Source organism: Cygnus atratus, chromosome 5, assembly GCF_013377495.2.
Source record: "Cygnus atratus isolate AKBS03 ecotype Queensland, Australia chromosome 5, CAtr_DNAZoo_HiC_assembly, whole genome shotgun sequence".
Lineage (NCBI taxonomy): Eukaryota > Metazoa > Chordata > Aves > Anseriformes > Anatidae > Cygnus > Cygnus atratus.
In genome coordinates, this window is record NC_066366.1 from 25,756,000 (window position 1) to 25,769,107 (window position 13,108).

The 13,108-nt window shown below is 36.4% G+C and overlaps 1 protein-coding gene across 8 annotated transcripts in view; it reads right to left on the bottom strand.

The window, feature by feature from the left end:
- Window positions 1-13,108, bottom strand: part of RASGRP1 (RAS guanyl releasing protein 1) — a 44,158-nt gene that overhangs the window by 18,257 nt on the left and 12,793 nt on the right. For 7 of the 8 annotated variants that reach the window (XR_007708272.1, XR_007708274.1, XR_007708273.1 and 4 more), the window contains exons 3-6: window positions 5,422-5,536; window positions 3,953-4,006; window positions 1,898-2,029; window positions 639-792 (exon numbers count right to left, since the gene is read on the bottom strand). Coding sequence is in view for 5 of the 8 variants with exons in the window: in XM_050710740.1 (XP_050566697.1) it covers window positions 639-792; window positions 1,898-2,029; window positions 3,953-4,006; window positions 5,422-5,536 (455 nt within the window). In the remaining 3 variants the exon portion in view is untranslated. Of the gene's footprint in view, window positions 1-638; window positions 793-1,897; window positions 2,030-3,952; window positions 4,016-5,421; window positions 5,537-13,108 lie in introns of all 8 variants that reach the window. The other variant, XM_035539039.2, reaches the window with a different exon arrangement.

Here is a 13,108-nt window from a genome sequence, read left to right on the forward strand (position 1 = left end):
TTTGGAAGAAGATTGTTTATTCCTCTTCCTTCCAAAGGACCCTGCCCTGACTGTGTTGCATAGCTACTTAAAAGGTTCTACTCTCCCTCCCCCTGACTGTAGGGAAAAGAAAGGTACTCAGAATAAGTATCACTGGCCAATTCAATTCCAGTAAAACAAAAAGAGTCTGGACACAGACATGGGCATATATTTGTCCATACATTTAATTGTTAGCTTAAAATTGATAAAACTTCAACTCATGCCACTAACACTCTCATAACTACAGGTGGATTTAATCCATGGATACGTCTGTATGGATATGGACAGCACAGACCAAGGAATATTCTCAACACACAGCATGCATCAGTATCCTTCTCCAGAAGGCATGATAGTTTAGCCCTGCAGATGCAAGTTGAGCTGTGATCATTCTGCTTGATTTCAGGGCCAGGGAACAGGCCTTATCTACTTCATTTAGTTGTACTGATACATAGATAACAGTTTTCCCAGCTGGTTCTGTAATTGACCTTGACGTTGCTAGCTCTCCAGCAAAACCATTTTACTTGCACTGCAGGGTTAATCTTGTAATACTATTCCTCTCCCATCTTTTCTACATCCTTCCTGCTTTTGTTTTAAAAAATGAAACAACATAAATCACTTACTGATATTCTTCTGAAAGACTTAAATTCCAGATAGGTAAGGTGGTCTGACAGCTCCTCTGGCTCAAGGTGATCAAAAAGTAGAGAAACTTTCCGTTTCTTACTGGTGTTAGCCTTTACACGCTGTGTCAGCTTTCTAGACCAGTCCCTGGAATTTCTTTTAGAGAAATTTTAAAACACAATTACCCTGAGTTATCTTCTGAAGATAATTTTTTTCTTCTATTCATAATACAAAATTTACATTGTTTTCATGTTTTACTGCATAAAAAAGTTGATTACCTGAATTTCTAAACAGCAAGTTTGTCACATATTACAGATTATATGACAATACATTATTTAGTCTAGGTATTATATTAATGAAGCACATAAGTACAGTACAACTCTATTACTAAACAAAACAAGATCGTATACTGCACTTTCAGAATTGTTGTCCCTAACCTTGACTTTATGGAACATATACTGTGTTCTTCCATTTAATAGTTCTTAACAGATTTCATTGACCTGCATCTGAATAACAATTATTCCTCCTATGATAGTTGTCTGCAGAGTAACAAAAATTACTTGAGTATGAAAAACTAAGTATCGTCTTTCATAAGCAGATATAAAATGCATGCCAAGTTCTGCTTTGCTTTTACCTGTGCATTTCCGAAGTACGAATTTATAGTTAGGCAGTTCCACAGAGTTATCTTACTCTAACATAACAAGGAAGGTTCCCTTCCCAAGACAGGACTATGCTGTAGGGTTTTATGTATAGCTGTAGGGTTTGTTCTTGACAGTATAAGTCATCTTATAGCTAGAAATCACACAAAATAAAGAGTCTGACAATGTAATAAACTGTATCTTCTACCTTACCTTTGGTTTAAAATGCAAACACATTTTACCTCCTTTATTAACCAAAGTGTACTTTCCTTTTTCATCAGCTGAGTCAGTAAGGCCTTTCAAAATCATTAGGTCTCTACAAATTTTCTAAGTTCCCTGGATAGAATAAAATTTATCTAGTACAGAGCACAAAGTCTACACAACAGTTAAATTGAATGTCAGCCATTCTTGAAAGGCATTCTATTCCTCTATGTAATATATATTTTAACTATAATAAGGTACAAATTCTTCTACGATAAATAACAGTCAGTGATCTTATTACAGACTAAGCCTAACCCACTGTAGGATCGTGACCCTGTTGTACTGGAAAGATATTATATTTGAATAAAGGAAATTCAGAACAAAAGTTTGTTTTCTAAGCATACTGAAATTTCTGCACTCACATTTGAGTTGTGTCAATTAGACGACAGTGTAACTCCTCACCATTAGCTTTAACCAGTTCTTGAAATTCCTCCATAGTTGTGGATAGTTTAGAGTCCATTTTGAACATAACCCAAAACTCTGTAATCCAATACCTATTGTACGGTGAAAAAACAGAAATACAAAAATAAAGATTTTGCTTTACCATGAGTGAGGCTGAAACTTAGATAGTTGCTATAGATGCTCCAGTTTATTATTTGTATTTCTTTTTGATCAACTTCAGGGGATAACCCTGTTTTTAAATGCTTCTGCTTTATTCTATCAAAAATCAAATATTCAAGATAAAAAAGAAGGTACCTACTTTAATTCTGTATAAAACTATAGTACATTTTTAAATGGAATTCAGTAATTCAATATTAAATTTTCTGTTTTCACATTAAATTTAGATAATATGCATGCTGATTATTTTCTTCACGATCTCTTAAGTATCTTATGTATTCCTCTAGAACTTGAAATAATTCAGTCTGAAAATGTACTGTGCTAGTCAGAATTTTAACTATTAACTGAAGAAAAATTTACTATTTAAATATATTTGTTTGGTGGTGATTCAACTTCCCATGCACCAAATATTTTCTGAGAACTACAATTTTATGTGTATGGCATTCAAACTGTTTCTGTCATACATTTCAGTTCCCATATGTGAATTGTAACCCATTGTGGTAGGTTGAACCTGGCCAGCAATTAAATAGCGACCCAGTTGCTCACTCACTCCTCCTCCTCCTGCAGTGGGAAGGGGGAGAGAATAGGAAGGGCAAAAGTGAGAAAAGCATGTGGGTCAAGATAAAAAGAGTTTAACAATTGAATAAAAGAAAATGAGGAAAAAAAAAAGGAAAAAAGAACAACAACAAAAAAAACTACCACCGAGTAACTGCTACAATGGCAATCACTCACAATCTCCCATGAGCAGACCGAAGCCCATGCATTATTCAAGGTACGGCTACTTTGGAATGGCAACCCTGTTTTTATTGTTGAGTATATTGTTATATGGCATGGAATATCCCATTGTCCAGACTGGTTCAGCTGTCCCAGCTTTGTCCCCTCCCAACCTCTCAACCTTCACTCCTTGCCTACCCTCTGGGGTGCAGAGTGGGAAACTGAGCAAGCCTTGATGCTGTGCAAACACTGTTCAGTAACAGGTAAAATGTTGCTGTGTTGCAAACACTGTTTTAGTCATAAATTCAAAACACAGCACCATACAGGCAGGTACGAAGACAATTAATGCCATCCCAGCCAGACCCAGTACACCCATGCACATAAAGATCTGTGCTTGTTGGAAAAATGGAAATGTGTACTCTCATGGATGCATACATACATCAGTTTGCCAGGAAGCAAAAATGTTCCCCAACCACACACAAAAGCAAAGCACTCTGGCCTAATAATCTACTTTTAATGGTAATGATTTTATAATCTCAAAAAAAAAAAAAAAAAAAAACCTTTCATAACTGATACTAGTTATTTCCTATTTCGTGTAAAGAAGAATTATCATATGCTAATCTGTTATCAGGGTTGTATCTTTATTTCCACTTTTTTGTTTTCTCTACACTAAGATATTAAATTTTATCACACAGTCCAAAAGAAAAAAAAAAGTGATAAGTGATCCAGGATATTTCAAGTGACTAAGAACAGTTACTAGGGAAAATTACCTCCTGAATACAATGGTGTTTTGCTTAGTATTAAAGTAGCTGCAATATCCCATATCTTTTTTTTTTTTTAATAGGCCTATATAATAATACTAGACATAACAGTACTGATTCCTGAACACTGTCAATTCTCATTAATGTTCAAGGTACAGCCTTATACAGAATCAGTTCGAAACTGACCCAGTGATTCATGCACTGACTTTAATGGATCTACACAAGGCTACCTGGGCCTTTTTTAAGTTGCTAAACTGAAATTTGAAAAGATGAAGAAATGCAACTGTTTCTCCTTCAATGTCATCTTAAGATATGAAAAAGCATTCTTCTTTATGGTACAGGGACAGCTGCAGACTAATAGCTACCATACGAGAACATTCTTACCTCACAAAATAGCATATCTTTACACACAGCATGGAAGATTTCTTTTCTAAAGCACTAAGATAGGTAGAAAACCGTTAAGGAAAACCATATCGATTCACATATGATATGAAATGTAGCATGCTTAATATTTCCCTACCTTTAAGTCTAGTAGGAATCACTCTCATGGCATATGATATCAGATTATAGTTTTATATAATGGTATAGAATTTATGTTCCAAGATCACTAGCAAATGTTTGCTGTAAATATGACAACCCTGAGTAATGTTGATGTAACTGCCCAAGTATAGAATACTGTTAAGTACTGAAATGACTGCTTTCTACACATACCTCTTTGAAGCATGCTTCACTTGCATATCTCACTAAAATTTGAAACAATACCAAATATATCAATTACATTTAATTAAGAAATACTCTAGTTTAGTATGAGTCACTGAAGTTTTTCCAAAAAAAAAAAAAAAAAAAGGATATTTTCTTTTAAATATAACCAGCTATATAAAATACTCCTTGCTAACCTCACCTCTCTAACTGTAATAGTTTTCATTTGACATGCTCTGGTAACTAGAAAGAAACAAGAAACATCCATACTTTTAGTTTATTACCTCTGTAAAACACATGTTCTTATATTGTAACCAGTGTCTTATGAAGACATGGAAGATCCATTTGGAAAAATATATTATATATACCTTCAGTCTTCTGCTATAGATTATACATATATTTTCAGTACTACAAAAAATAATTTAATGAAAACACCTTGTAGATTCTCTCACAGTTTGATTGAAATTGACTGCAGCTGAAATCTACCACAACTGTGGAGAGAAAATCCACAAAAATGTACCTGTATTAAGTGTTTAAATGAAGCTGACTGCAGAGTTCATGAAGTCTGAAAAGGTTCCCCAAGTATTTTGAAGGGCTCTGAACAAACAGTCTAAAGTTAAATGGCTTACAAATCATTCTTAACTATCCAAAATCACTCATGGAATTTGGGGGAAAATTTTCATGAGAAAGAATATTTGTAGAAAATTGTCATCTCCAGGTGATAAAATCAGAATACCAAAAAAATAAAAACACTTTTGTGCCTTTTTCTTCTACTTGTATAGAGGAGAGAAAAATAAAGAGAAATCTGGACCAGGCCCAGGTTCACAGTATCTAACTAAGGTGCCTAATTTAATCTAACACCTGTTAAATATTCCCTAGATATTTCTTCCACAGCTAATGGAGGGTGATTTATCCTTCTTAAAATCTGAACTGGAATTTCATCTCTCTCTGTAGATCACAAACTAAACCAAACAGACAAAAAAAAAAAAAAACACTAAAACAAAAGACATTATACAGCCACAAAATTTGTAAGGAACAAGTCTATTGTTTTATTAGTGAAACAGTAGTATACCCCTAAATTAAATATTCTACACTTACCTATTTTAAAATTGTCAAGTACTTCTAATTTTACCTTAACAACAGGTGGATATTACAAAGGATATAGATCAACAAGTTTCTGGAGCATGTCTGCAGAGGAGATGAAAAACTGGTGCATGGTCAGAATCATCTTTAGCAGCTGGTTGTTCTGATAAGCGTTTCCTTCTAAATCTGAAAAAAAAAAAGCGTTCATATTAGAATCTTGATACAATTTCATAAACATGCAAGAGGCTTCCTCAGAACACTAATTCTAATCAAGCCTGTTTGTCTATGCTGTTTGAATGACAGCAGTTACATACTGACTTAGGAAGTCCATCTTTTTTTTGTGATGAGAGCTATATAACAAAAAAAAAAAAAAAAGCTTTGTCTCAAAAACAGTCAAAGTATTTAGATAAGTATACACAATGATCTGAGCCCAGCAACATACTTAAATAGTTAGCTTTAGGCAGGTGAGATAACCTTTGAAACAAATCAATGAATTGAGGAGCAAGAGAGATAGGCTACTGAATCGTATCAGTCAGTGGCATGACTGAACTCATGAAATGGAATTGAGATATTCTTAAGTGCTTGTGAACCTTTTTGCATTGCTGACATATATAATCCTAAACTATACACACAGGTTAGAATTTATACCTAGAAATGCATGGTATGAGGTACAATGTATACAGAAGTCCAGGGGTTAACTGATGCATACTTAGCAGTGGACCTAAATGCTCTAATGAATTTCCTTGAACTGTGCATTACAAGGATTTCACTTGAAGGACATTTTTAGACTACATCTATCTTCTGGGTATTGTATTTTTTTTCCATATTTGGAAAAAGATCAAGGACATCAAATATATCAGAATGTTTTAAAAAGTTTCCATTTCTGTTACACACACTTTAACTACTTCATTAATATTAATAGGCAATGGTTGTGTACAGACTGCCACGAGACAAACTAGGTAGCTTGAACTGGAATTAGACACCTTTTCAAAATGTACTTTTCAATCATTTTTAAATATTAGGTCCTCTATTAGGACAAATGCAGTTGCCACTTAACAAGAGCAGCATGCAGAAGCAATGCACAGTAAGGCAAAACAGAAGAGGTAAGTGAAACAGCAGATCTGGAACATAAGAAGTGGAATATAATGCTAGAGGGAAAAAAAAAAAATTAAATCACACAGCACAGAAAAAGGAACACTAAGCTGAGTCCACTCACAAGACAACATAATCCACGTTAGTCACTGAGCAACAATTTCCATGCCCTTATACAGGGAGGTACCAAATGTGAAGAGAGGACCCCAAAACCCAGGCCTTTCCTTTTGATCAATACATTGGATCTTTGGTAGAACTAACAAAGCCTGATTGCTTCTAGATCTGTCTCCTCTATTCTTCACAACAGTCCTATTCACACCCTTTGCTGACCCCTGGAAGTCTTTGCCTTCTCTTCCCTGTATCAACGCCACAGTTCCCCACTTTTGCTTACAGAGAGCCAACACAAGGCAGTATGTGCTGTGACAGGACCCTGACAGTCAAATCCAGCCAGACACACAAAAGGCTCACCCCACTGCCCCTATACCAACGTAGGCACCAGGCTGGATGTCTCTCTTCTACGGAGTCAATTCTTTACAGAGTCCTGTCTTTCCATCAAATTTAGTTTAAGGTGGCAGACAGACCAACTAATTATTTCATGTAGTTCAGGAGGAAGGTGATTCAGAACAGCCTAAGACTGTAGCTGGCAAGTGAAGTTACTGTTTCAGCTCTCGGTTTGAATCCCTAAAAGCAAAGGACGTGCTGGGTATCATGCACCTGATGCAAGTATCTTCGTTCTAGTAACAGCATATTCGGTTTGCAGGAAACTCAATACAAAAGACAGTCTTGAAATCTTTTACTACAACCAGCCCCTCAGGCAAGAGTAGCAGAAAAATCCTGACTGGTAAATCCTGGGAGGACCTACGGGAACATGCATCAACCCAACCAGCGTTAACAAGCCCAGAACACGAACTTTATGTATCAGGTGATCTTCAACGCTGAACACAAGAGACCACTTTCTGAATTTACTTTCTGTATTACACCTAAGTTGTAAAAAAACAATTCTCCCTACAGGCACATGGGCAAGGGAAAAGTCTGCGTGTTCTCCAGCCACATAAATGGCTGTATAGAGCCTAAGCAACTAAAAGGAGGAGAGAAGATTTAAAACAACCAGTGTTTAGGAAGCCATTAATAGAATTATAAATCACAAAAGTAACAAATACAAAACATATTTTTCCTTCTTACTGTCTTACCATAACAGGAAATAAAAGAAGTCCTAGATTCAATACATTGCAATTCAAGAATTCTCAGTACTGAAGAAAAAGCTAATGTGTCCAAAAATTAAAAAAATAAGAAATAAAAAAAAACATTCTACTACTAAGTAGAAGTGTCCATTAATGTAGTAAGGTTTTGAAATTAAACATATTACATCCCCAGCATAACCAAGGAAACTGTTAACCAGCTGCTAATAAGACTAGACACTTCCAAGTCAGCAGCTAACATTATCAGGATTTTTCAAAGAACAGGCCACACTCATCTCTGGATAGTTATTTACAGACAGTAAAGCTTAAAACCTTTAATAAGTTACAAAGAATTAAAATAACAGTAATTAAAGCTGAACACTCAGAGGTGCAGTCAGTTTTGCATTGTATGATCATTTTAAGCTTCCTTGATAAATTCAGCAATTCCATCACTTTTAACATATTTCAGTCAAAACAAGTTCATGAAAATTTGATCTTTTCAGGTAAGGGGGATATGGGTGGGAGGGGTGGTTTATCGTTTTTTGTTCGGTTGGTTTGGTTTTTTAAACAGCTGATGCAGTACATACTAGCCCAATATTTTAAGGCAATCAGAAATGTTTGCAGCATCACAACAGAGTGCACCACAACTGAGTCAGTGGGCAGTAGCATCTCTTAGTGACTCAGTTAGAAAGGCTCCAACTGAAGAATTTAGGTGTGTAGAAAACACATCTGTGTGTATAACCTCAGTCTGATAAACTTATGGAGAGAAAGCACTGGAGAGTTAGGAGAATAAATTGCAGAAAATTTCCTGTGAACATTTACTATCAACATAGAATTTAAAGCTAAGCTTTCAAAAGATAACAGCCAAACCTCCTTGCGCTTACACTAAGAAAACAAGATGATAAAAGTCCTGAAGACTAATTTCTGTAGTGTTATTCTCAGCCTCTTTTTAATAGAGCGACAGGTTTAAGTTAACAGAAGCACTTGCAGACATGTTTAGAGATTTGCGTGCTCTTTGCCACGCTTCCAGCTTTGTTTTCATGTGTTAGCTGAGCTCCAAAGTCATGACAGTGCATTCACTACTCAAGAAATACAGAAGACTCTGCTTAGCATACGATTCAACTAAGATGATATGAAGAGCTTATAAATACCCTGTTACCAACCACAGGCACATCCTTAAACATCTAGGGCTTTTTGTTAGCAACGTACAGGAACTGTTAGTACTCCTGCACTACAACGACCATATAAAGGTTTAGTTTCCTTTCAGGGAATCAACTAGAGCTAAAGGTTCAGCATCAATAATCAGCATTTTGAACTGTATAAATACACGTTCCCTCAGTGTAGCAGATAGAAACCAGTCCTTTTCTGTAGTATGGGATATACTAATCTTATTTAACTATCCACTGTTTGCACAGATAAGAGAGAAACAGGCTATCAGCTACACTGGAAATCAGTTGAGTCAGGACACTTAATTGATGACATAAGAAACTGCAGTTGGGTGAAGAGAGTTGAGTAACTGGAAAGAGAATACTAACCAGCAATCTCCAAAAAGGGACGTAAACTAAATAAAAACGTTGACTTCTTAAATACAGAAGTTACTCTAACAGATCAATGTAAAATAAAAACTAACATTGGTGAATAGGCATCTACCATCATACTTGAAAAGTTCTTGAGCTGTCTTTTGACTTTTACTACAAGTTCTCAATTTTACAGGATGAACCAAAGTTTACACATCCCCTGTTCATATTCTCACATAATTTCATTCATTACTCAACAGAACTGATTACAACATTCATTATACAACAGAGTTTTTCTGTTCTTATTGGGATATAAACAGTCTAGTAGAGCAGGTGTTGTGTACCAGGGCACTGAAGACAAACAGCAAGTTTTGCCAGAGAAGTAGGGAATTTGCAGGGGAAGGCTGGGACATCAGGAATCATAATGTGTTTTCAACTCTTTAGTATTTGGCTTTTTGTACTATTCCAAGTATCTTCAACAAGAGTAAAATTCTTTTAGGTCTATCACATAGAGGTTGGTATCAATTTTCATCTATTTTTACAAAACTTGTTGTTTTGCTATGGCTTACATCTAATGGGTCTTGTTTAACCAGAAAAGTAGTTCAACATATCCTTAACTTGAAAGCCAAAATGATTACATGCACACTTAATAGTAAGTATGTAGAGCTGTAGTTAAATCACTTGCTTTTAAGACATGCTCAATATAGATCATATCCCGCTGACAAAGACAGCAAAGAACTATCTTAACAGCTTCTCCTCTGTGCATATTCCAAACTCTTCTATCAAGACATACCACAGGTACCACTTGGTACCATGTTCCAAAATGAACTTTTATCCTTTTGTTAGTCTTTTTATTTTTACTTTTCATATTATAAAGGTGCACAGAAAAATAGCATGTTCTGCTTAATGGAACTGTCTTGCATAACAGAAGTGGATTTATGCTTCAAAACATCCAGATCTAACTATCTCACAAGAGAGGTGGACTTTACGGTATTTTACAGCAACATGTAATTATTTTGCACACACTAACGCATTACTGTTTTGTGCTATCCATTCCTCCCCTGCACCAATAATTAAAAGGTTCAATCTACACAAAGAAAAACATTGCATTACTGATGGTTTAAAAAACAAACGCTGCAGCCACAAATCTCAAGGTTCCCAGTACAGTCCAGCACTGAACAGCAAACTTATATGGGATTGTAGCAGCACACAATTTTACAAACACATCTGATACCAAATATTTAACGTCATATTCCTGCCAGATCTATGAAAGAAGCACTTTTCAAGTAATGCACTATGATACAGCAAATGTTACCAAGGAGAAAAATGCTGGGTTTGATTCTTTTTCTATTTGTATTGCATAAATTCCTAATTCAACAAAACAGTTAAAAATGGACCTTCGGTGAGAAGAGACTCCAGCTCAGTTTCAGAAATGTCACTGGTTATTTCACACCTCTGACCACTGGGTCACTTCTTTTCAGAGAGCTAACCTGCTAAACATAGCTGTGTGTAAGGAAGTTACAAAAGTCGTGGTAAACTATCTTTGTGCAAATGCTGAAGCCAATAAGAGGGCTTTCCTGACTCTCTTGCAAGACTGTCTCTGACTGCCTCCACAGCATTCTCTTGAACCTCCAGCAGTGCTTTTTTTTTTTTAAAAAAAAAAAAAGTTTGAGACTCATTTTCATTTCCGTTTGTATACCTGTTTCTAACCACACACCCTGCTGAGCAAAAACCACTGAGTGAACATTAAATAAAGTGGCATGGGTGTGTTTCAGTTAGTCAATTTACCTTAACAGAATGCTGCAAAATACTGTATAAGCCTTAGCTTTGTTTCACTGCAGAAAAATATAAGTAAGTCCACCGGTTACATTCTGTTTCTCTTGTAAATACCCTTAATGTGTGGTTTTAATAAATATTCTCTGAAGCAAACAAGAAAGCAGGAACTGAAAATACTTTTCCAGTATTTAACTACATGAGTGAGAGCGCAAAGAAATATAGGGCTGAATATTTTAGTATCCATAAAGTAACAGAACGCCACTAAAATTATAGCTATGAAAGTTCCACTGCATACGTTACACTCAGAACACACAAGAGTAAGAACATCCCAACCTAGGCTTATCAGCCACTCTACTGCAGGGAGCCACCAGTTGGAGCATGTGATCTGTGATTTAGAAATAGGTGAAGTATCGCTTGTTCCTAGAATAATTAGAAGATCAAAGTACTCAAAAGCTAATAAGCAAGGCTGTAAGAGCGAACTGCCTGTTTTTCACCATCTCCTGGCAGCCACCAAGCCTACAGTAAATGTGCTTACTAGAAAAAGTATGTTCTATAGGCTGTATCACTGTACTGAGACCTTCCCACTCATGAGTGCAATCATAAGGCAACAGGAAGAATGCCAAGAATGTCTTAACTGAACTTAATTTTGGAAGAAAGAAGTTAGTTTTTCCTAGGTCTAAGAGTCCTTTATTTCATAAGCATTTCTTTACCAACAGGTTCCCACTCTATCACCTAGTGTACAATTTGAAATGAATCAGAAGTGAATCACAGAACCCTGACATCACATGGATAGTGATTATACTACTAAGAATGTGAATAACTTCTTGTAAGCTACCTGAAGTCTTCCAGTCATTATCAAAAGCTATCAATAAAAACAACACAACACAAGAAAGCATCAAGCAATTGTCAAGTAGTCCGACAAAATGCAAAGCTGAAACTCATGGGTTGCTATACTGATGTTGCTGTATAATATTCTTTAAGACTTCTGCAAAGTGTTTTTTTGTTTTGTTCTTTTCCTGGTAACTTAAAGATTGTGTGAGGACAGTGTTATAAATGTCTATAAAGATTATTAAAGCAGCATCTGATAGGAAAACTGGGGCAAGTAACGTTTTTAAGGTTTAGCAGCAGGAGAACTTAATGAAACATACAGACCTGTGTGAAATATGGAGCTACATGTGGAAGTACCATGCTAGGGTTTAGTGACTGAATTGAAATAGCTGTAAGACAGTGTCACTGCCCCAAATCTTATGAGATAACTTAGAAAGACTAGAAGGAGCTGAAACTAAACAAAATATTTCCTGAATACTTCATTGATACTTTCTGGAATTTGCCTTCACAGATAGGAACACTATTCCCTACAATCACTCTGTTTCACTTCAGTTAAAAACTTATACAACACATAATAGCCTTACTTTGGGCTTATTATTCCCTTTCAGCAAGGGAATTTGCTACCCTGCTAAGGAGGCAGTCATTTAACTCTATTTGTTCAATTGATCAAATTTGGTCAGAATCAGATTCTTAAGAAGCCACCCTCCCAATGATCAGTTATGAGTGTGAAATCATAGAACAGAATCACAGAATGGGTTGGGTTGGAAGGACCCTTAAGGACCACCCAGTTCCACCCCCTTGCCATGGGCAGGACACCTCCCACCAGACCAGGTTGCCCAAAGCCCCATCCAGCCTGGCCTTGAACACCTCCAGGGATGGGGCATCCACAGCTTTTCTGAGCAACCTGCTCCAGTGCCTCACCACCCTCTGAGTAAAGAATTTCTTTCTAATACCTAATCTAAATCTACCCTCTTTTAGTTTAAAGCCATTAGCCCTTGTCCTATCACTGCACCCCCTGAAAAAGAGTCCCTCGCCAGCTTTCCTGTAGGCCCCCTTTAGGCCCTGTAAGGCTGCTATAAGGTCTCCCCGGAGCCTTCTCTTCTTTAGACTGAACAGCCCCAGCTCTCTCAGCCTCTCTTCATAGGAGAGGTGCTCCAGCCCTCTGATCATCCTTGTGGCCTTCCTCTGGACTTACTACAAAAGTTCCATGTCCTTCTTATGTTGGCGGATGCCATCACCAAGAGCTGAGAAACAGATTCAAATTAAACTAGGATGTTTAGTTTTTGAGTGAGAAATAGCCTTATTTGTTACAGGCAGCTGAAAGCTCAGTTAACGTAGACATCAGGACTAGAGGCTAATGTTCCCAT